Raw genomic sequence first — 20,008 nt, 5'->3', positions numbered from 1 at the left:
TGATGTAACTGTAAATTCATTAAAATAATTTTGGTTGTCCCCATATTCCAATGTCATTAATAAAAATTACATAGTAGTAAAGAAATGAGAGATTTTTGGTCAGTATTCTTGTTCCACATTAGAACTAAATCTCTACGTATTCCGTTTTTCTTTTCTTTTCTTTTTTTTTTTTTTTAATTAGTAGCAGTTAAGTGTGTTATGTGTCACTATGACCAGAAATAACTAGAATACATTCAGTTGTTACCTGTGGCATTTTCTCAGCAGAAGGGATTTTTATATTAACATTCTCAATGTGCTTATATTTTTTTTTTTATTCAAAGTAATGCTTATATTCAGGAGGAGGAATCAGCAGTAGTGACAATTAAATCAGAACTAAATCTATTTTAAATGAACAATGATAAATAGATTAAGAAAATATGTTAAAATGTGAAAGTTATTAATTAATGTTTATCAGAAGTTAAACAACTCCCTAATATATGTGCCATTTTTCTGGTTATCTATATGCCAAGATGAACCCTTGAGTTCAACAGCTCTAAGCAAAAATTATTTTTACTTTAATTACCTGTTAATTATCTTCTTTCAGTTATTAACAGCAGTGTCAGTTGCGTTGAAAACTGCTTTAATGAGCATCATGATTTGTAGCATAAAAGAACTATTCCTTCAACACATTCAGTTATGTTCATGTGTGTTCTTATTTCTGAGTTTGATGTGTCCTTACACTGAGGTCAGCGTGCCTCAGAAGCTCCATAGTCTTTAAGACTATCCCATACACACCTTGGATAGTAATTTTTGATAAAAAGATACACTTTGCCCTATTATATTGTTTGATATAAACATTAAGTGAGGAGTAGCAAGCTGTAATGATCCAGCGTACCAGGAAAATGACTGGTTAGGCAAATATCAATGTGCCACTTAAGTTTCTTTCCAGTAATGATCCCATGATAAATATTTAAGATCTTTTCACTCTTAAAAGGCAATACTATTGTGATTTCTCAAAGGTAATAGTGGAAGAAGAGAGAAAATTGAGTGTCTGACCCAACACTGTGCTGGGAAAGAATTGCTTCATGATGTGTCCTTAATCCATTCCTTCTGTAGGTGTGTGCCACTAACTGATTCATTAGACAGCAGAGGTCCCTAGGGAAGCTGGTATGGTCTAATGAGATATGTCAGCTGTGACTTCAGAGGTCTTTCAGGACTGAAGTCAAAGAGGTCAAAGACCCTTTTTTTTATTTGCACATAAATTCACTGAATTTTTTACTAGAAACAGGCCCATAATTTTTTGTTGTTGTTGTTTTGTTTTTTTTTTTTTTTTTTGAAGCCATAAGCAAAATAGGTCCAAGTTCATGTTCACATCTGAAATATATGGCCAGGTATCTTTATTTCTACCTGTTTAGCAGTGGTTGTAGTTTATGTAAGTTTAAATGTCTTGTTTCAAGTTTCATATATTAGCCGGGAGAATTATCATTTACTTATAGAGAGACAAAATCTCACCTAAGCTACAGTAGTATAAATTTGGAGTAATCTAGTCTTGAATAATTTTATTCTGTGACAATTGGCATAGTTTAGAGCCATGATTGGCCATCACTTTTCAAAATTTTATGTTTTCATAGGAATTACAAAACTCACCATTTTATTGTCAGGCTTAATGTCGTCTTCATTTCTGCAAGCCATGTACTTAAACAAAGGGTGGGTTATGTTTGTTTGTCATCAATGTGTATGGAATGTTAAGATGTATGGTTAATTTGTGAAATAAATATGTAAACTATTTAAGCCCATCGCTTCTTGTATTTTATTAATTTCACAGACATGACTAAAATGAAAAACAATATATGTATTTTTCTTTCATAAATATCCAGGAACACAGAGAAGTGCATTTTTTTATGCCTCACTCCTGTATATAAAGCATTTTCATATGTGTTAGCATAGCTTCCATGCTTCCATTCTGCAGTTTTTATGCTTTATTATGGGCTTAATTTACCATCCATTTTTAAATTCACTAGCATGTTGTCTTCTTGAGGAAACTACTATCATTTTAACAAGGCTGGTAGCTAATACTGAGAGATTTTTTTTTTTTTTTTTTTTTTTTTTTTTACCAAAGCACCTCTTCTCTGTAGTTAATCATTGTATGCACTGTGCTATGTCATGTACATTATGGTAATTGTAGCAAGATTAGTAATTTCTAACACCAAGAAGAAAGAATTGAGTATTGTAAATGCTGTTCTCCATTATCAAGGTTCACCATGAGAGTGCCTGCAGGCATTTATACATTCATGCTTCTTTTAATCTTTCTGAACAATTGTCCTATCTTTCCAGCATCAAATACTGTGGACCTTAACTGAGCAAATTCAACTCAGTAGGGGTAACAGGATTTGATTTCCTTTATTTGCGCCGTGCTTTTCATTGATGCCTTGTTCCATTCCTGAAAGTCTCAGTTTTAACTGATGTTTCTTGTGTCAAGTGTCTTCAGAGAATGTGTCTGCTTCCTCTGATTTTAAAACCACCATTACAACAAAGTGGTCTGACACATAAATGTCTAAATTCATAAAGGCAAGAAAAAGAAAAATCTTAAAAGTACCCTGTCCTTTTATTCACTGGTTATTTACTGGTATTGTGAGAGTTTTAGTAAGCAACGTTGTGACAGGGGGGGTTTAAAAGCAGATATTTAAATCAATATTAAATAAAGAGTGAAAAGTCATGATTTTAGTAATAATGGGGTTGTAAGCATAAGGGTTTAATGACAAAACCCGAAAAAAAGCTGATAACAGAGAAGTAATGTGTTAGTGTATCAGACAAAAGGTAGAATTGAAAGAGATTGAACTAACTGCATCATAAGAATGGTTGTGTGCTGAAAAGTTTGTGTTATTTTTCCAATCCTAATTCTGTAATTACGTTTTTACTCGGCATTTTGAACTAAAACAGGGTCTTAGCACTGCACTGCTGTACTTGTTTGTATGAGTGTACATACAAATACATGTGATTCATACAACTTTAATTTTATTTGTAAAATGCATCAATGTTGCTTGAGTGTGACTTACACTGGACATCCTGGGGATATGCCTAAGCCATACTGTGATGTCAGGTGTAAAGGAACACCCATGTTGATCCAGATGGGAAGTTCATACGTAACCTGGCAACACAGCATGCCTCCCTGTTTTTGGCAGGTGTGTATTTGGCAGAAAAAGGACCTCATGTTCATTGTTAACAGTTGTACAAGATTGAGAAAGCCTCTAGATATACAAAAATAGTTGCACTAATAGTGTTTACTGCTATATACACCTGTTCTCTAAAGCATTCTAGTAAAACCAAACATCTTTTTTTCCATACAGACATCACTAGCTCTTTTATTGTGTCTTCTGAGGAAGGAAGAAGCGAAGGCTACAGCATCGGCCTTCAGTTGCCTGATAGCGAGAAAACACTTGAATCTGAGCCTGAAAAACCAGTTTATTCCAGCAAAGCAAAGACAAAAATAATGGAGGATGGGGGCAAAGCTCCTGTTTTCCTCAAACAGATCTCAAATATTGAAGTCTGGCAGGGAGATGTAGCTAGGTTCTCTGTTACTGTTACTGGCAGCCCACCTCCCAAAATCCAGTGGTTTTGCAACAGTAAGAAGCTAAACCCATCCATAGACTGTAAGTTAGTGTTTGCTGGCAATGACCATAGCCTCATCCTGCCATATGTGGGGGTGCAGGATGCGGGTGAGTACATATGTGTGGCCAGCAATGTACATGGTGAGACCACATGTAGTGCTCACCTCCAGGTGAGGCAGCGGCTTTTAGGGGTCCCTTGCTTTACCAGGGAGCCTGAGAGCATGCGGTGTGCACAGGGCTCCACTGCAGTCTTTGAGTACACTGTGGTTGGGGAGCCAAGCCCCGATGTGCAGTGGTTTAAGGGGAGTGAGCAGCTGTTTTCTGATACACATCGTTCTGTTGCTCACCACCCTGGTGGCTCAGGCTCCCTGACAGTGCAGGAGTGCACAGAGGAGGACGCTGGGCTCTACACGTGCAGGGCAGTGAACACCCTGGGTGAGGTCGCATGCTCTGCTGAGCTGCTTGTGCTGTCTGAGGAGCATACTGTGTGCAGGCAGAGCCCAGCCTTGCAACACTCTGTGGTGGCAGAGGACCAAAGCCCCCTCTCCTATGAGGAGGTTGGTGAGCTTCCTGCCATGGAAGAAGCACGCAGTCTTGAGGCCATGAGAGAGCCCCCAGCCCTCCTTCAGCTCCAGATGAGCCAGGTGGAGCATGTACTGCCCAGAGAGGACATTTTGCCTGGCCTGCCACCGGCCTGCCTGGCTGCACAGAGTGTTGAAGAAATGGTCTCCCAGGTGGCCACAACACAAGAGAAAAGCAGACTTCTGGCAGAGCCCGTGGAAACACTCTCTGCTGGCCTCCAGGGTGTGGTGCCTGCAGCAGTGATGGAGACACAAATTCCAGGATGCCTTGGGACTGTAGCTGCACAGATACTCTTGCCCAAAGAGCAAATAATTCCCAAAGAGGCAGAGCAAATGGCTGCTCTGAAGACAGAGACTTCCCAAGCCCTTCTACAGGTGTCAAGCACCACTGAGAGCCATGCCATAGATAGTGACCATGTCCAGGTCTTCAAGGGCTTCCAGGCAATGCAAGGTGAGCTGAAGACTGAACCCAGATTTCCCTCTGAATTGGCCTTCACTGCGGGCCAAGCTGTCCCCTTGGAGAACGTTTCCCTGGAGGAGCAACCTATCGTCAGTATTGCCAGCCCACTAGGCCAGTGTTCAAAGGCAGGGAAACAACCCCAGGAAACAGAAAAACCCTGCCATGAAAGCTCCAAGCTGGAGCCCCAGCAGGCTGAGAGGACTATGGAAGCAGAAATAGCACTGGAGCAGTCTTTGTCTCCCCAAGTAATCGACACTGTGACAGAGCACAGTCAAATCAAGGATGTGGGTGCAGCTGCAAGTATTGCTGATGTAGCCTCCACAGGCGTTCCCATTGGAACACCCACAGAAATACTGAAAAGGAGGGAGAAAAAGGAAGAAATATATGAGGAAGAGGGCCAAGAATGTCTGGAAACTAGAGCTGAGAAGCTCGAAGATGAGCTGGGCAAAAAGGATTTCCCCATCATAGTCAGAAAACTGGTTGATACTGTTGTGGAGGAGGGGCAGAGTGTCAAGCTGGTGTCTGTCATAAGAAATGCCAAAGAGGTGAACTGGTACTTTGATGGTAAACTGGTGTCTTCAGGTGACAAATTCAAGTGTTTGCAAGGTCAGGACACATACTCACTAGTAATAAGCAAAGTGTGCGGGGAGATTCACCAAGGAGAGTACACCTGTGAGGCACTGAGTCAAGGTGGAAAAAGAGCAACAGCGGCAAAACTCACAGTTGTTAAAAGAGGTTGGATTATGAGGATAAAACACTGCTTTTCTAATACACTGCTGTACTAATAAAACTGCCCTAGTGTGTGTCTGTATCTCTGGATACAGATACAATATTAATAGCATCATGATATTAATCAGAGGGCTTTGTTTCTCTCTCTGGTCTCCTTTCACCACATTGCAGAGTCTCTCACTTCTCTCACCCCCATCTTTGGTCAGGACATTTTTTGCTTCTGTTCTCATCACACAAGCAGTCAGGACGAGCTGTATCTCAGTCCAGACAACTTCTTCCCATTGTTGCCTTTGAAGTGGATCTGCTCTTCCTATTTTACTCGCTGGTGTACCCTCTCTCACGCTTTAGAGTCATTGCACAATTTTAGCACAATTTTTCATTCATACCCTGATATTTCGCAGCTTCAGGATAGTGTGGTAAATGTTTGTATCATGTTGTTGTGCATTGTTACTTCACATCTGTTTTCCAGTATCACCACTGTATTTCCTGATGTCACTATGCACCATGACACACTGTCCACTGAGCCTGGTACTGCTTTCATTTCTTCCTGTTTTTTGGGGTTTTTTTTCACAGTCAATTTATGTGGGTTGCAACTAAATCACCTTTTTTTTTTTCTCACTCAGTCACTTCATTGTTATTTTTCATAATGTCATTGGGCAGGGCTTTAAATTACTCTCTGCTTCTGATTTCAGTTCCACCAATCCTGAGGAGAAAGCTCGAATCTCTGGAGGTGGCTGTAAACCATGTGGCCAAGTTCACCTGTGAGGTAGAGACTGCTCCCAATGTCAAGTTCCAGTGGTACAAAGCCGGAAGAGAGATATATGATGGGGACAAATACTCCATTCGCACCTCCAATTATCTCTCCACGCTGGAGATCCCAAGGCCTCAAGTTGTTGACCGTGGAGAGTATAGCTGTAAGGCTTCCAACCAGCATGGCAGTGTAAGCTCTACAGCCCTTTTAACAGTAACTGGTAAGTACAGACTTCCAAAAACTTCTCTATAAATTATCTTGGTATATTTTTGTAATGCTTTCACTGCTACGCTTTCAAATATTTATGGTAGGTCTCTTGATTGGCATTATTATACAAATTCCATACCTAATTTTGGCTGTCACACGCACAGAGAAGAATGATTTTTGAGAATGTTGCATTTAGGTGTTTTCTGTGCCTAGAAAAGAGAATCTATGAAAAGTTATAAAAGGGGAGAAGAACGGGGGAAAGAGAGGGTGGGAGGAACTAGATCATCAGCAGAATGGAATTCTTTTGTGAACACATTCTTGAAGAGGGTTTATTCAACTTCTGGACAACAACAAAGCATATGCTTTTAAATCTAATTTCTTCACTGTGTGTGATTATCTCAGCACATTACATTTATTCTTCAGCTATGCTCTTGAAGCTATGCAGCTATGTGTACCTGAACATTTGTGTGCCATGGCCAGGGGGAAACTCTGCGTGACTGGGGAAATAGATCTTAAACACAAGAGAAGTCTTAAAGCTGTTTCAATCTGCGAACTTTTTTTCTATTGAGAACTTAAAAATTATATTTTTTTCTTAAGAAAAAAACAACCAAACCAAGTCTTTTGGCCTTTTAGTGTATTATATTTTTTTAACTCTGACTTTTCTCTTTGTGGGAGGAGTCTTTTAGTGATCTTTTCTAAATGTAGATTCTAGGGTCTACAGAAAGTAGAACAAACTGTGGAATGCATGCACACTTGTCTATCTTAAGGGAGTGTTGTGCAAAAATGTCAGTCTTGGGAGTGGAAGTTCTGGCTTTTGGTTTATTTTCCTGTTGTTTGTACATTGCTCTGGAGGTTCACTATCACTTCAAGCTCTGGAGCAATACACAGAGCCAAGAAGTACAAAATGAAAAGTCAAAATTTATAATGTTTAATAGCTCTTATCTCTTTCAATGCTGACTTCTTTTGCTTAAGTCTGTCCAGTCGCAAACTGGCCTCTCTTGCTCTCAGTCCCTGGCAAATGTGAAGAAAGACCGTAATCTCTGGTCCTCACCTCTGGATAACACTAAACCCCTTTGTTTTGCAGAAGCATTTCCACCAACGTTTCTTAAAAGACCTGAATCTATCACTACTTTTGTGGGCAAAACTGCCAAGTTCCTGTGTACTGTTTCGGGGACTCCGGTCATCGACATCGCCTGGCAGAAAGATGGCACAACCATTTCGCCTTCAGACCACCACAAGATGTCCAGTGTGGAAAATAAACATGTGTTAGAAATTTCCCTTCTCACCACCAGTGACAGAGGGGTTTACACTTGCAAAGCTTCCAATAGGTTTGGGGCTGACATTTGCCAGGCTGAAATGGTCATTATAGACAAGCCACACTTCATTAAAGTTTTGCAGTCAGTGCAATCAGCAATCAATAAAAAAATACGCCTTGAATGTCAGGTAGATGAAGACAGGAAAGTAGCAGTAGGGTGGACAAAAGATGGAAACAAAATCCCTCCAGGGAAAGATTATAAAATTTGCTTTGAAGACAAAATAGCCTCACTTGAGATTCCTCTGGCTAAGCTCAAGGATTCAGGCCATTTTGTGTGCACTGCTTCAAATGAGGCAGGAAGCAGCTCCTGTTCTGCCAGCGTCACAGTCAGAGGTAAGATAGTCCTGTGTCCTTTTTACCTTTGCTCTTCTTGGGTTCCAGATTTCTTCTTTTGCAGGCAAAAGACTTCTTTGGGCTGAAATCACACTGTGAACTCTTCTCAGACCGGCACCTCTTGTTCTGTTCACCTCTTGCTCATTTCCCCTGCTGCCTTCTGGTGCACTGTATATTTCTTCAATAGCTCTTTCACCAGCCAGATCCAAAAATTGCTCTGGCATGCATGGGAGAAGTTAATGGAGAAGTCAAGAGAAGCCACAAGAACTGAAGCTCTGCCAGGATTATACTGATCTTTTCCCAAGTCTTGTTTTGTTCTTGCTCTAGGAAGCAATCTTAGAAAGCTTTGTATTTCGGCCTTCTTTTTTTTCTTTTCCTTTTCCCCTTTTCCCTTTTCTTACCTTTTCTTTCCCTTCTCTCCCCTTCCTTCCCTTTTCTTCCCTCTTCTACTGTTTCCTTTTCTTCCCATTTGTAGAACCACCATCTTTTGTGAAGAAGGTTGATCCATCCTATTTACTGACCCCAGGCGACTCTGCACGCCTTCAATGCAAAATCAAAGGGTCTCCTGAAATCCAGGTTTCTTGGTTCAAGAATAATAAGGAAATCCATGAAAGCAACACACACAGGATGTCCTTTGTCAATTCTGTGGCTGTGTTAGATATTTTGGAGATGAAAGTTGATGACAGTGGAAGCTACTCATGTGAAGCTGTAAATGAGGTGGGAAGTGACAGCTGCACCACCGAAGTAGTTGTCAAAGGTCTGTTCTTGATTTCTTGCTCCTGTCAGTCCATTGCTGATTTTTTTTTTTTCTTGGGTGACTAATTATTTCTTGCTGCTTTTATAGAGCCTCCATCTTTTATCCGAACACTTGAACCAGCAGAGATAGTGAAAGGAACAAACACCGTTCTTCAGTGTGAGGTTGCTGGCTCTGGACCATTTGAGATTAGCTGGTACAAAGACAAGAAGCAGATTCGCAGTAGTAAAAAATACAGATTGACCTCCCAGAAAGCTGTTATTTCTCTGGAGGTGTCCTCATTTAATAGTGCAGATGTCGGTGAATATGAGTGTGTGATAGCTAATGAAGTCGGGAAGTGCATATGCAGTGCAACATACATCTTGAAAGGTCAGTGGGAGAAAGAAAACTGCTTACTGAAGGGTTTGTCAAGAACCTTTCATTTCTTAAAATAGCTTTTCTTTGGGTTTGTGGGTGGCTAGGGAGGGCAGGGAGGGAGTGTACCGACAATTCTGTATCAACTCTTAACTGGTGTCAAATCTCTGAATTTCAAGTGTGTTGAGTTTAAAGCACCATGCATTAGCTCCCAGCAGGGGAATGCAGCTCTTCTCCTTGACTGTTCATTAGCTGATTTGCACTATGTACTCATACTGTCCATAAAACTGTCTTTAAGCAACAGGTTCCATGGGATGATGCAGTAGCAGATGAGTATTTCTTGTCTCTTTTCTTTGAATTAGAACCACCGTCTTTTGTTAAGAAAATCGAAAATGTGACAGCTCTGGCTGGAGATAATATTACATTACAGGCTGTGGTGAAAGGGTCAGAGCCTATTTCTGTGATGTGGATGAAGGGTAAAGACATCATTCAAGATGATAACAAAGTGAGAGTGACATTTGAACATGGTCTAGCAACACTGCAAATTACTGGTGTTCAGCTGAGCTCTGGTGGCAAATACACTTGTGTGGCTGAGAATGATGCAGGAAGCCAGTCCTGCTTTGGTGAACTAGCAGTGAAAGGTCAGTGGGGTAGTGCTGTGATCCTCGTATTGTTTCCCACCTGAGAGGAAGCGCAATTTCCTTTGGTCCTTAACACACGTTACTTAATTCTGTTGTAGAACCTGCCAGAATCATTGAAAAATCTGAAATGATCCAAGTAACAGCAGGGGAACCAGCTATTTTGGAGTATACTGTCACAGGCACTCCAGAGCTAAAAATCAAGTGGTTAAAAGATGGAAGGCCATTACCTGCCAGCAAAAAGTATAGAATCAGCTTTAAAAATAACACCGCACAGCTCAAGTTTTATGCCACTGAAATGGAGGATAGTGGCGAGTACACCTTTGAGATATCCAATGATGTGGGCATCAGCTCTTGTACTACCAGCTTCACCGTGCTAGGTTGGTACTGACTCTTTGTAAAGAACCCCGCTACTCTCCTCTGAGCCCGACAGAGCCAGAAGCAAAACCACATCCCTGTTTTGCTTATGTCTTGGTTTCATTTTTTTTCACTTTCAACAGATCGTACTCTCCCTCCCTTCTTTACTAAACCACTGAAGAATATTGACAGCATCATTAACACCTCGTGCCGCCTAGACTGCAAAATTTCAGGCTCTCTTCCAATGACCATCTCTTGGTTTAAGCAGGATACTGAGATCTTGTCAAGTGCCAAATACACAGTACACTTTGCAGAAGGATCTGCATCTTTGGAAATAAAACACCTAGACGCAAGTGATGCTGGAGTCTACATTTGCAGAGCCACCAACTCTGCTGGTAGCAAAGACAGCAGTAGCACGTTGTTTATAAAAGGTTTGGCAATTTATTTCACCTTTCTTGGGTTTTTACATTTCTTGTGATAACACTTTGCTTTCCCAAAGTGCAGGCCATGTGTCTTGACAATTCTTTCCTTTCAATGCAATCTAGAGCCACCCAGCTTCACTGTAGAACCAGAGTCCCAAGATGTACTTCCTGCCTCAACCGTGCGTTTCAAAGGAACATTTAAAGGCACAACACCACTGACAGTAAAATGGTTTAAAGGTGATGCTGAGCTGGTGACGGGAGGAGCCTGCTATATTATGACAGAAACATTAGCAAGTTACTTGGAGCTTTATGCAGTCAAACCAACAGACTCTGGAAACTATACCTGCAAAGTCTCCAATGTTGCTGGTTCAGTAACATGCAGTGCAAAATTGTTTGTAAAAGGTTTGCATTCTTACTCTTAAACATTCAGCTGCTGGATTGATCCAGTGGCACTCTTTCTTACCTTTTTTTTCCATAACACTCTTCTTAAATCTACAGAACCTGCCGCCTTCAAGGAGAAGCTAGAGCCAACCCATCTGGTAAAGAAAGGTGGCTATGCTGAGCTGACCTGTGAAGTCACTGGCACTCCTGAGATTAAAATCACATGGTTCAAGGATGACAGAGAGCTAAAAGAGAGTGAAAAATACAGAATGTCTTTTGCAAAATCTTTGGCAGTACTCCGTCTTACAGAGGTTGAGACTGAAGACAGTGGGGAATACATTTGTGAAGCCAAAAATGATGCTGGAAAAGATATTTGCAGTAGTGTTGTTACAGTCAAAGGTGTGTGTAGCATCCAGCCACTCACTTTTTCTCTTTCAACTCAGTGCAGTTTTACAAGTGTTGAAAGTATGATTGATACAAGCTGCACTCTCTCTTTTGCACTGTAGAGTCACCTTATTTTATCAAGGAGTTTCAGTCCATGGAAGTCTTGAAGGATTCAGATGTGGTTTTGGAGTGCGAGGTGCTTGGCACACCTCCCTTTGAAGTGTTTTGGGTGAAAGATGATAAACCCTTGCGGAGCAGTAAGAAGCACAGAATAAACATTGAGAAGGCTTTGATTAGCCTCCACATTTTCAGGTTTGATTCTTCTGATGTTGGCGAGTATCAATGTAGAGTAACAAATGATGTCGGGAGCTGTCTCTGCAGTTCAGAGGTCACACTGAAAGGTTAGTTTAAGGTGCAAAATGCCACTAGCATGGTTATTCATTAGTAGTCGTTTCCATACCATGCTATCATGCACCAGGCCTGTACTTATATAGCCACTTTCTTCCTACCAGAGCCCCCACAGTTCTTGAAGAGGATAGAAAACATCAGTTCTCTTCGAGGAGGCACAGTTGTGTTTCAGGCTGCTATTAAAGGCTCCTTGCCTATCACTGTGTCCTGGCTGAAAGACAATGATGAAGTGATTGAAGACAACAATATCAAAATTACTTTTGTGAACAATATTGCCACTCTTCTGGTGAGGTCTATTGAACTGAAACATGATGGGAAATACTTCTGTCAGGCTAAAAATGAGGCAGGAATACAGAGGTGTTCTGCTCTTCTGACTGTCAAAGGTTGGTACTACCCTGAGGGCTTGCAGTGATCACAAGTCCCTTGATGATGTCTATTTTTACAGATGCCCTTATCAGCCTATCTCTTTATTTGCAACAGAACCTGCTACAATCGTGGACAAGGCCGTGTCAATAGATGTGACTGAGGGAGACCCAGCAACCTTGCAGTGTAAATTTTCAGGAACGAAAGATATTACAGCTAAATGGTTCAAAGATGGCAAGGAACTGACATTAGGCCCAAAATATAAGATCAGTGTTACAGATACTGTCTCAGTTCTAAAGTTGCTTCATGCAGAAAAGAAAGACAGTGGGGAATACATTTTTGAGGTTCACAATGACGTTGGGAGCAGTAGCTGTTCTGCCAACATCAATGTCCTAGGTATGTATGGGCTCTCTTTTATCGTTTTTACATACAAAAATTTTTTTTTCTATGCTGACATTTGCCACAATCAAATTAATTTTATGCTTTGTCTTTTTACTCTGTCTTGGATAGATCTCATTATACCACCTAAATTCACAAAAAAGCTCAAGAAAATGGACAGCATTAAGGGATCTTTTGTCCATCTGGAGTGCATAGTGTCTGGTTCACATCCTATAAGTATCCAGTGGTACAAAGACAGCCAAGAAATAACAGCAAGTGCAAAGCACAAATACTCTTTCCATGATAATACTGCATTTCTAGAAATCAATAACCTGGAAGGCACAGACAGTGGCTCTTACACCTGTGAAGCAACAAATAAGGCAGGAAGCAACCAATGCAGTGGGTTCTTAACAGTCAAAGGTTTGAGCTCCTTCTTTTTCTTGTGTTAGGTATCTCATTCTTAATTTTGGAATTCCATTGTCTTAGAGTAATCCTCTCTCTTCCTTTTCACGTTTTATAGAACCGCCATATTTTGTGGAAAAACCTCAGTCTCAAGAGGTTGTGCCCAATACTAGGGTTCAGTTCAAAGCGCTGGTGAAAGGTTCCACTCCTCTGCAGATAAAGTGGTTTAAAGACAGTCAGGAGCTCCTCTCTGGAGGCAGTCGATCTGTCTGGAAGGATGACACATCTAGTGTACTGGAGCTCCTGTCAGCTCGAACATCTGACTCTGGGAACTACACTTGTCAGATAAGCAATGATGTAGGGACTGCAACTTGCAAAGCATCTCTGTTTGTAAAAGGTGTGCAACCCAATATTCTTCTATCTTTGTGATTCTGACTTCTTTGCGCAATAGATTAGGGGGAGAGAGGGTAGGAAAACTTCGTATTTCTTTAAACCACCTTAAATATTATAATGCCTCACATTTTCTGTTCATCTTCTAGAACCCCCCAGATTTGTTCAGATGCCAACTGCTGTAGTAGCTTTGCGTGAAGGACAGTCCACTACTTTTGAGTGCCAAGTAGTAGGCACACCAGAGATCCACATCACATGGTACCTGGATGGAAATGAAGTGACTGACCAAACTAAGTACAGCATCTCCTTCATAGATGGTTTAGCCACTTTGAAAGTCACTCAGGCCAGAGTGTCAGATAGTGGCGTTTACGTTTGTGAAGCCTGCAACGATGCAGGTAGTGAAAGCTGCAGCATCGAGCTGAAAGTAAAAGGTTGGTTTTGAACATCTTGTCATCATCCAGCTATGCAACATAGCTGGGGTGATGGAGATAGGGGAGACTTCATCTCTCCCCAAAACCCTTCAATGTTACTATCTACTTTACCCTTGTTCCTTGTTGTAGAGCCCCCACTATTTGTCCGGGAGTTGAAACCCACCGAGGTAGTGAAGGGTTTGGAGGCTATGCTTGAGTGTGAGGTGACTGGTACTCCTCCATTTGAGGTGAAGTGGTTGAAGAATAATAAGGCGATGTTCAGCAGCAAGAAATATGCCATCTCCACCAAAGAATCAGTATTTACTCTTACTGTGACTAACTGTGATGTCTCAGATGTTGGTGAATATCAGTGTATGATATCAAATGAAGTTGGGAGCTGTTCTTGCAGCACAAGGCTCAGCTTGAAAGGTCAGTTCCCTGGGAAGCATACTCTAAACATTACATCCCCTTACTAAACTGTGGTGTCTAGAATGACTATATGCTTTCTCTTTCCCCTTCTTGCATTCCATGACTTCTTTTTCAAACAACAAATGAAATCTCACATCACAGAGCCACCATCCTTCATCAAGAAGCTGGAGAACGTCACCAGCATTTTGAAAGGAACTGCATTCTTCCAGTGTGTTGTAGCAGGTGCTCAACCCTTATCTGTGTCATGGATAAAAGATGAGAAAATACTAGAAGATGATGAGCACCACCATATTACCTTTGACAACGGTGTGGCCACACTGCAATTCACCGATGTTGACCTCAGCCACAGGGGGAGATACACCTGCCAGGCAAAGAATGAGTCTGGTGTGGAGAAGTGCTTTGCTTTGCTTTTTGTACAAGGTGTGTACAAGGTGTGACCCTTCAAGCTCACCTTTGCTGAATACTTGGAAAGCCAGTCCCCTATCTGTGTAGCTAACTGCCATTTTTATACAATTTATACCTCAGAGCCTGCACGGATCGTAGAAAAGGCTAAATCACTTAAAGTCACTGAAAGAGACCCTGTGACTTTGGAGTGTACTGTGGCTGGGACACCAGAGCTCCGGATAAGATGGTACAAAGATGGAAAACAGCTCCTGCCCAGTAGATACTATACAATGAGCTTTGAAAACAATGTGGCCAGTTTCAGGATTGAACCTGTATCGAAGGAGGATAGTGGTACATACAGTTTTAAGGTTGAAAATGACTTCGGAAGTAGCACCTGTGAAGCAGTTCTGACTGTGCTAGGTTTGTATTGTCATTCAGCAAATATGCCAATCCAGCAGGGAGGGAATGAAAAGAATAACAATCCCTGTTTATCAAAGGAAGGCAAGAAGATAACCAGTGTGTTTGTGTTTTTGCCATTTTTTGTGTTGGGCAGATCAATCAATTCCACCTGGATTTATCAAAAAGCTAACCAAAAAGGATGCCATTCTGGGATCTTCTATCCAAATGGAGTGCAAAGTTTCTGGATCACTCCCCATTACTGCAAAATGGTTTAAGGATGGAAAGGAGATAACTGACAGTGCAAAATGTAGAAGCCTGTGCCATGAGAACACTGTGTCGCTTGAGATTGTTAATCTAGAGCTGGCAGACAGTGCAAATTACACATGCAGTGTCTCTAATGTTGCTGGGAATGATTCTTGCAGTGCTGTCCTGACTGTGAAAGGTTTGAAATGCTTTTGCTACTTCTTATTTGAGAGAGATGCTGGGAAAATACCTTTAAATCTTATAATAACATAACATCTTATACCTCTTATATTATACCTCTTAATATTAATGCTGAAAACTTTGTCTCCATGCTTACCTCACTACTTATTTTTGTTCTTACACGCTTCTGATGTAACTGAATATTTCTTTTTTTCTTAAAAACTGCAGAGCCACCAAGCTTCTTAGTAAAACCTGAAAGCCAGCAAGCTATCCCAGATTCCACAGTGGAGTTTAAAGCCTCACTAAAAGGAACACCACCCTTTACAGTAAAGTGGTTCAAAGAAGATTTAGAACTTGTATCTGGTCCAACTTGTTTCATGGGGATTGAAGGGTCTACTGGTTTCTTAACTCTCTATTCTGTGGATACTTCTAAGAGTGGGCACTACACTTGCCATGTTTCAAATGACGTTGGCAGTGATTCTTGCATTACGACATTGATGGTAACAGGTGTGCACTCTGTCTTGTGTTGCAGTCTTTTCATCTATTTCTTTTATTTCCTTTTTGCGAAGCCCACCTCAATGATCTTTGATACACTGCCGAGTTAATTCCCTACCCTGCGTTTGCTACTCAGAGCTGCTTGGCTCTTTTTGCTCTTTTGATCTTTGATTTATTTTGATCTTCCTGACCTCACTTTTCCGGTTTTTTAGAACCACCCAAGTTTTCTAAGAAGCTGGAGGTGGCAAAAGTAGTCAAGCAGGGTGACTCAGCCCGGCTTGAGTGCAAAGTACATGGATCTCCAGAGACGAAAGTAGTCTGGTTCAGAAATGACCATGAGATTGTTGCCAGTGAAAAATTCCGAACATCATTCATTGACTCTGTGGCTGTGCTTGAAATGAATCATCTCAGTACTGACGAAAGTGGTGACTACATCTGTGAAGCTCGCAACCCTGCCGGCAAGGCCAGCTGTAGCACTAAAGTCACAGTGAAAGGTTAGCTATCCTCTTGATGTCTGTCTACATCCTATTTTTCCCTGGTGGTTGTATCTATTGGAAATCCGTAGGTATATGAGATTAATTTCTTATTTCAGGACTGCCTTTTTCTTCATGTCATGTTTGTTTTTTGATGTCCTGGCCCCTCCTCCTCTGCCAGGGCCTGAACAAGAGAGAGGTTCTCAATGCAGATGACCCCTAAGCTAGGTGTTCCCCAGTTCTGTGATTGTCAATGACCAAGAAAGGTCATAATGGGAATTGTTATAACAAGGAGCTGAAATATGAAGTAAAAAACACAGACCTGAATGGATCAATGTCAATTTTGTGTCCTTGTATTGGAGAGTGCTACCATCTAAATGAGACCTTTACCCTCTTTACCAAGGCTCATCTTTCTATTTACATTTTCTATAGAAAAGCTAAGAACTATGAATGCTCAACTACCTGCAAGTTCATTTCATAATATGCCCAGAAAATGAGGAAAGTCCTTGCCCAATCTGTTGGATTTCTCAATAGTCTCGATGTATAGAAGCTGGTGTTTGTTGGCCAAATAACTCGACTCCTTTCTAAATATGTGCCTTTCTTTCCTTGTTAGAACCTCCTGTCTTTAGCAGGAAGCCCTCTCCAGTAGACATGCTCAAAGGAACTGAGGTTAGCCTGGAATGTGAGATTTCAGGAACACCACCATTTGACGTTACCTGGTACAAAGACAGGAGACAAATCCGCAATAGTAAGAAGTATAAGGTTACAGCTAAAAACTACCACACAAGCGTTCGCATTCTTAATGTTGAAGCTGCAGATGTTGGTGAATATCAGTGCAAAGCACAGAATGACGTAGGAAGTGACACTTGTTTTTGCACTGTGAGGCTGAAAGGTAAGGTGTGGGCACATATGCCTGTGCAGTACTCACAATGGCACTGAATTGCTCTTCTTTACACAGACACTGTGATTATTTACTGTAACTGCATATTTCTTCTTCAGAACCACCAAAATTCTTGACTAAAATAAACAGCATGACTGTTGTTGTTGGTGAACCAGTAGAGTTACAAGCAAGAGTGGAGGGCTCCCAGCCGATTTCTGTGCAGTGGCTTAAAGACAAGGAGGAAATTATTAGAGAAAGTGAAAACACTAAGATCACATTTGTGGAAAACATTGCAACTTTGCAACTGTTGTGCACAGAGACAAGCAATGCTGGAAAATACATCTGTCAGATCAGAAATGATGCTGGAAGTCGCGAGTGCATGGCTACATTAACTATTCTAGGTTGGTAAAAAGCAGAAGTTCATAAAAGCTTTTTATAAAGCTAGTACCTGGGCTATTTAGTGTTGGCTGTACATGTGCTTTGGACCCTGAGTTCAAAACAATCAAAACAGAGAATCCATGTGTTCCCAAAAAGCAATAGGCAGGTTTCTTATTTCCAATTATCCAGGGAAATAGTTGAAAGAAACCACCTCTACATTGTCATGTGTTCCATTTTGACTGGATTTCTAAGCCATGTATTTGGCTCATGCCTGCTTGTAGAGGGACAGACAGCTGCATTTCTCTCCTTAGAGTTGAAAAATATTTTTACTTCATTTTGGAGAGCATTTGAAATCTCCAGTTTAGACTGCAATAAAGGGTGGGGAAAAAAAGAGAGTTGAAAAAACTCCCCAGGCCGACAGATTGTGACATCCTTAGTATCAAATGTGCATGGCCTGTCTTACAGTGGTATAATACTTATATCTAGTGTTGATCAATTCCTGTTTTCAGTATACATGTTACTGTTTCTTTCCAGAGCCTGCAGTCATTGTAGAGAAAGCAGAGCCAATGAGGGTTACTGTAGGAGATGCCTGTACTTTGGAATGCAAAGTGGCAGGCACACCAGAGCTTTCCACAGGATGGTTCAAGGATGGCAAAGAGCTGACCAACAGCCAGAAATACAGAATTACCTTCTTCAATAAAGTATCTACACTTAAAATTATGGATGCAGAAAAGGAAGATGGTGGATTGTACACTTTTGCGGTGCAGAACAATGTGGGGAAAAGCAGTTGCACAGCATCAGTTGATGTTTTAGGTTGGTTGGGTTGCTTGTCTTCTAGCTTTTCACAAAATCTTTCTTTTGTTCATGTGCTCTTTCTTCCATTCCTTCCCTCCTTTTCTTTCTAACCATGGATTTATGTTTCTTTCTGCAGATCGAATTATTCCTCCTTCTTTCACAAGAAAACTAAAGGATACCCCTTCTGTCTTGGGTTCCTCAGCACTGTTGGAATGCAAAGTCTTGGGTTCACCTCCTATTTCTGTTACCTGGTTCCAAAATGGAATTAAGTTAGTCAGTGGGGAAAAACATCAAATCTCCTTTTCAGATAACCTATGCATTTTAGAAGTTAATTCACTGAATGACTCAGATACTGGAACTTACATCTGCAAAGCTACCAACGTAGCTGGTTCAGATGAGTGCAGTGCTATGTTGACTGTACAAGGTCAGTATATGATGGTCTGGAAGCTCCCCGAGCTCTTCTCTTCTCTCTCTTAAAATTGCCTGTAGTCTTTTGCCAATATACTTGGGTAAAATTATTGACTAGAAAAGAAATCTTTTGTTCTTTATCTTCAGTAAGTGGGTGGAAATGCCAGGGCTGTGCTGTAGCAGCCTGTCTTATCTCTCTTTTTTCTCTTGTGTGCTTAGAACCACCTTCTTTTGAGAGGACACCAGAGCCTCTGGATGTCTTGCCAGGCACAAGCATCACTTTTACATGTGTTATCAGAGGAACCCCTCCTTTTAAGGTGAACTGGTTTAGAGGGGCCAATGAACTTGTGCCAGGGGACAAATGTAATATCTACTTGGAGGACTCCATTGCAGAACTTGAGTTATTTGATGTAACTCCTCTCCAAAGTGGAGAGTACACTTGTCTAGTGACTAATGATGCTGGCGGGGCAAATTGTACAACACGCCTTACAGTAAAAGGTTTGTAATCACTGCATCTCTGTTATTTATCTTCAAATATTATTTCTTTACCTGCATTTGTCTTGCTGTACTCAACATTTGTGACTCCTTACCCTTCATTAGAGCCAGCTGTCTTTGTGAAGAAACTGAGTGATCAGTATGTGGAGCCTGGCAAGCCCATCATCCTGGAGGGCACATACACAGGCAGCCTGCCTATCTCTGTGACATGGAAGAAAAATGGCCACACCATCACTCAAACTCAGAAGTGTAACATCACCACCACAGAGAAATCCTGCATTCTGGAAATACTTGACAGTACTAAAGAAGATGCAGGAGAATATACTTGCCATGTTGAAAATGAGGCAGGAAGAGATGTTTGTGAGGCTGTAGTCTCTACCCTAGGTGTGTGCTCTCTTTGCTCCTTTTTTTTGGCTGATCTTTCAAGTGTATACTTTCCAAGGCCTAGCACCCTAATGAGCCTGTCTAATTGCTTCTTTTTTAGAACCTCCCTATTTTGTTAGACACTTGGAATCTCTTGAGGTGTCAGTTGGGGATTATACAACATTGCAGTGCCATGTTGCTGGAACACCAGAAATCACTGTGTCTTGGTACAAAGGTGATACAAAACTCAGGTCTACTCCTGAATACAAAGTGTTCTTTAAAGACAATGTTGCTACACTTATTTTCAACAAAGTGGTTAGCAACGACAGTGGAGAATATACCTGCAAGGCAGAAAACAGCGTAGGAACCGCATCTACAAAGACTCTCTTAACAGTTCAAGGTGATGATTTTGTATTATCTTGCTGCAAATTCTTTTGTTCTTGAAAAACTGTAAAAACCAATTGCTTTGTTGGGCATACTTA

General features: G+C 41.1%; 1 protein-coding gene across 1 annotated transcript in view; it reads left to right on the top strand.

The window, feature by feature from the left end:
• Window positions 1–20,008, top strand: part of TTN (titin) — a 245,604-nt gene that overhangs the window by 53,195 nt on the left and 172,401 nt on the right. Inside the window, 28 exon segments of the mRNA XM_030454664.1 lie at window positions 3,327–5,363; window positions 6,050–6,328; window positions 7,400–7,963; window positions 8,439–8,720; window positions 8,808–9,086; window positions 9,434–9,712; window positions 9,811–10,089; window positions 10,210–10,497; window positions 10,612–10,890; window positions 10,987–11,268; window positions 11,376–11,654; window positions 11,766–12,044; window positions 12,142–12,822; window positions 12,923–13,201; window positions 13,344–13,625; window positions 13,755–14,033; window positions 14,175–14,453; window positions 14,559–14,837; window positions 14,971–15,258; window positions 15,468–15,746; window positions 15,947–16,228; window positions 16,821–17,099; window positions 17,207–17,488; window positions 18,000–18,278; window positions 18,397–18,684; window positions 18,888–19,166; window positions 19,269–19,547; window positions 19,648–19,926. Of these exon segments, the coding sequence (XP_030310524.1) occupies window positions 3,327–5,363; window positions 6,050–6,328; window positions 7,400–7,963; window positions 8,439–8,720; window positions 8,808–9,086; window positions 9,434–9,712; window positions 9,811–10,089; window positions 10,210–10,497; window positions 10,612–10,890; window positions 10,987–11,268; window positions 11,376–11,654; window positions 11,766–12,044; window positions 12,142–12,822; window positions 12,923–13,201; window positions 13,344–13,625; window positions 13,755–14,033; window positions 14,175–14,453; window positions 14,559–14,837; window positions 14,971–15,258; window positions 15,468–15,746; window positions 15,947–16,228; window positions 16,821–17,099; window positions 17,207–17,488; window positions 18,000–18,278; window positions 18,397–18,684; window positions 18,888–19,166; window positions 19,269–19,547; window positions 19,648–19,926 (10,299 nt within the window).

This window comes from Calypte anna, chromosome 7 (genome assembly GCF_003957555.1).
Source record: "Calypte anna isolate BGI_N300 chromosome 7, bCalAnn1_v1.p, whole genome shotgun sequence".
Classification (NCBI taxonomy): Eukaryota; Metazoa; Chordata; class Aves; order Apodiformes; family Trochilidae; genus Calypte; species Calypte anna.
Note: the sequence above shows the minus strand (reverse complement) of the source record. Positions and strands in the feature narration are given on the sequence as shown.